The sequence below is a fragment of the Cajanus cajan genome, chromosome 8 (assembly GCF_000230855.2).
Source record: "Cajanus cajan strain Asha chromosome 8, NIPB_CcT2T_4, whole genome shotgun sequence".
Classification (NCBI taxonomy): domain Eukaryota; kingdom Viridiplantae; phylum Streptophyta; class Magnoliopsida; order Fabales; family Fabaceae; genus Cajanus; species Cajanus cajan.
In genome coordinates, this window is record NC_138524.1 from 55,182,366 (window position 1) to 55,186,332 (window position 3,967).

The 3,967-nt window shown below is 27.1% G+C and overlaps 1 protein-coding gene across 1 annotated transcript; it reads left to right on the forward strand.

Moving 5' to 3' along the window:
• The first annotated feature begins 1,517 nt into the window (after nt 1–1,517).
• LOC109818905 (protein CASPARIAN STRIP INTEGRITY FACTOR 1) lies at nt 1,518–3,585 on the forward strand. The gene is made up of 3 exons (XM_020384446.3): nt 1,518–1,652; nt 2,049–2,104; nt 3,121–3,585. Exons 1-3 carry the CDS (start codon nt 1,571–1,573, stop codon nt 3,259–3,261), a joined length of 279 nt encoding a protein of 92 aa, XP_020240035.1. The 5' UTR covers nt 1,518–1,570; the 3' UTR covers nt 3,262–3,585.
• Nucleotides 3,586–3,967: the final 382 nt, after the last annotated feature.

A 3,967-nucleotide genomic window follows, 5' to 3' on the forward strand; every position in this document is an offset into this window, starting at 1 on the left:
TTTTTAGATTTTATCTATAACAAATAATTATAATTTTGTTATAAGTATAATTATTTAAGTTTATTTAATGATGACGCACTGTTAATGTAAAAAGTTGTATACAATCAACTAATTAGAAATCATAATTTGTATGACTTTTATAAGATAATTATTATAAAAGTTAAAAATCTTATCATATGATAGATTGTGATTAAATGACAGTATAAAATTATTTTACATAATCAGTATATCACCATTAAACCCTTTTAAGTTATACCTGCCGTAAATGTTTATATATATATAGGTAGATATATTTTTTTGTTTTACCCACAATTGTAAGTATAAGTTTTTTTCCTTGTATTGATTTCAAAAAATATTACATACAAATGATATACAAAAAGTTAGATATAATATATGTAAATATAAATTTATTTGATATATATTTGTGTCAATTTTGTCTGAAATTTTATATATATTGTATGTTATTATAATTTATATCTATACTTTTTTTAATAATACAAGATATATATTATATCTATAATATAGGTAAAAAATACTTTTTAATAATAAACAATGTGTTACTATAGGATGTATATCATTACATGTTATTTTTATTATTTATTTTTTTGTAAGGAAATAGAGTAAGGAGAGAAAGAAAGAAGAGAAAAGAGAAAGTGAGAAGTTAGATACAATAAAAGCGAGACGAGAAAAAGAAAAGAGGCACTACAAGAAAATTGTCGTATAGTGATATACATTCTATAGTGACACAATAAGTGTCACTAAAAACTACTTTTTACCTACATAATAAATATAATATATGTTGGTATATTGTTAAAAAGTGTGAGTATAAGTTATAGTGACACACAAAATATATTGTTAAATCTCATTCAAAATCAACACTAAAATTATGTGTAGCTATATGCCAAATAGATATATACCTACATATATGTCACTATATATATAACATTTATTGTAGTGAGAGAAAGAGTAAGAAAATAGAGGAGAGAGAAAGCAGAGAGATAAAAGAAAGAATAAATATTTTTTGTGAAAATTGAAATTTTACAATTTTAAATAATTAAATTTATTTTCATAAATTATTAAAATATCAAAAAAAATTCTAAATTTTTTTATTCAAATAGCATATTTCACTACAATGTATTTCAAATGCACTAAAATAAAATTGAATCTCTCTTAAAATTCTCCTTAAAGTATTAAAACATTTTAAAATTCGAAAGGAGGGGCAAAAAAAATAGTAACAAACAAGAGTTTGGTACGCTAGGAAATTAGGGGTATATAATAATTTCCACTAAGGTCTAATTTCAACTATTATCCTAATTAATATATGTCACTCCACTAACTTCTTAGACTTAGTGCCCCAACAAAAGCAAAGTGGTCTGCATACACCTTTTGTGTTTGAATATTTATATAGAGTGAGAACACTTTCTTACAAAATAAAACTGTCTACTTCAGTTTTTTCTTCAAAAGGCTTCCTCTGTGGGGGAATTTATTGTTCCTTGCAATATAGATAGGAAACAGAAACACCAGTTTTTGTGAACTCAAACGTAGAAAATATCAAGTTGCACAAATCATCATGGGCACTCTCATGCTTCTCAAGAAATTCACCCTCCTCTTTCTCCTCATTTCTGCCTCACTTTTATCAACTTCTTTTGCAGGTGTGTCTTTTTAGGTCTTCTTTGTTGCAGCCTTTGGTAGCAATCACATGTCAGCGATAGCATGGCTAAAAATAAAAGAGCTTGAGTGCAAATATATGAACACATAAATATATTTTACGCATACCAAGTTCTCTAACATCAATAACAATGATATTGTTTGGCTCATGTTAACTTTGATATGTGGAAATTAAATTAGTTTAATGTGTTTCATCACATCTTCTCTTTTAAGCCTCTAAGTGCATGGCATGTGATTAACTGGACACAACTTTATTTGAGATTTAGTTTTTCATTATTGTATATATATCATGTATAAAGTATTCTCACTCACACAACATGAAAATTGTAAGGTCTGAAATTGCTGGATATGACATGTCTGTGCTTAATGCATATATGCAGGTAGACGATCCATCTCTATCAAGAACTTCGTTAAAGATGGGAATGCAATCCAAGAGGTATGCATGCATGACCAAGTAATCGTCATCTATTATTTATATTTAGATTATGTTTAGATATAATTTTTTATAAGTATTTTTTTGAGTTTCTTTACTAAAAATAAAGAATTATTTTCAATAAAAAAAAAATTTAGCAACACTTTTAGCTCCTAACGAAACAAGCTATCAGCATCGTATACTTTCATTTTAGCATTTCCTCAATCCGGTTAGTTCAAATATAAGAAGCAGTTTGCAAGAACAAAATGTTACTTTACCCCTTCTGATCGTCACTCCTCTCTTCTAAAGCATTTTTTTTTTTTGAACCAGCCAAGAATATATTGAATATAACTTATTTATAAAGCATATATTATAATATTTATTTATTAACAAACCTTTAAAATATTGCTAGCTGCTTGGAAACCAAATTATGCTCTTTATCAATATAACTTACTCCCCCTTTTATCTCTCTTGAAATCTTTGTAGTTGTACCTAACAAAATGGTGCAGAACTCATGAACTACCTATATATTACCTTCCAATTTGAAAGAGCGCCCATGAAAGAGCATGTCCTTTGTTAATTTCCCTCTTCTTCTTTTTCTTCTTATTTATTTAATGTCCTTTGTTCTTTTTCTTATGTGTATCTTTGTTAGGAGCTAGCATATCATGTCATCATGAAAAAATGAAAGTAATTAATCTTCACTGTACAATCATACATATTTAGATAGAATAAATAGTGTGAAGAATTTTTACATTAATTGTTATCTATCACAATTCCCAAACCATGGTATGTGGTAAGTTTGTTTATATTTTTTTACAATAATTATCATCAAAATTATACCTGTGTACATAATGCATAGAAATTAAACTCATAGAGATAATTAAGATTAACTATTTTTATTTTTCACATTCTCATCATCAAATTAAAAGAAGGTATAATTTTCTAATTTTCCATTTTTCATTTCTTTAGCATCTCCAAATATTTCATTTAAAGTTTAATGTACACTCAGCTGCTATATTCATGCTTTGTTAATTTGCTAGGAAACACCAAGGAAGCCAGTGAATAAGGAAGAAGTAAGAACTATAAACGAGAGGCTTCTTAGGGCTAACACCAAAGATTATGGACGATATGATCCATCGCCATCTCTCTCTAAGCCTCCTTTCAAGCTTATACCTAATTAACGTAACGTTCAATATGAGAATCTTGGAAGTGGGTGGAATAAGTAGCATAAATAATTGGCTTAATCTTGTATAATTATAAGTATGTCATATATAGCAAAAGAAATACGGGCCATGTCAGGAACCTGACAATTTAGTAGCATAAATATATATAGATATTAGAAGATGTACGTGTGCTTTACATATTACTATAGTTCAAGTTTTGTTGTATGAGTCCATAATATACATATATATACTTGGTATTGTCTTATCTAGAAATGATCGTGAACTAGTATACTGTTATGAGTGAAACAAAGTAATGAGATAACGTATGTATGTTGAATTCGAGTGACTTTGCTCTCTGGTCTTTAAACATAATTTTCCAAAGTCAAGGAAGATCATAGTGAAGATAATATTGAGATTTGAAAGGATAAAAAATTATTTGATATATACTATGGTTACCAAAATAAAATGACTATGCACTTGTAGACCTAGCTATAGCACAACATATGTAGGATAAGGAATGGGTCGATCCTTTCATTTTTTTTTTTCCTTCTGTTTAGATCTTACTAATCTGATTCCTGAAGTTTAAACATAAGATAAAATTATTTGCAAAGAAAATAATAAATAAATAACTTTTATTAGAAACTACATGGAGATGCATAATTATAAATCCTAACGAAAGTGCATTAATAACATTTTTAATAAAAAATTAGAGTTACTTTTAATA

Coding starts and splice junctions, on each gene's coding strand:
- LOC109818905 (XM_020384446.3), top strand. CDS start 1,571: ATGGGCACTCTCATGCTTCTCAAGAAATTCACCCTCCTCTTTCTCCTC. Junction 1,653..2,048: donor TTTATCAACTTCTTTTGCAG/GTGTGTCTTTTT, acceptor GCATATATGCAG/GTAGACGATCCATCTCTATC. Junction 2,105..3,120: donor ATGGGAATGCAATCCAAGAG/GTATGCATGCAT, acceptor TTAATTTGCTAG/GAAACACCAAGGAAGCCAGT.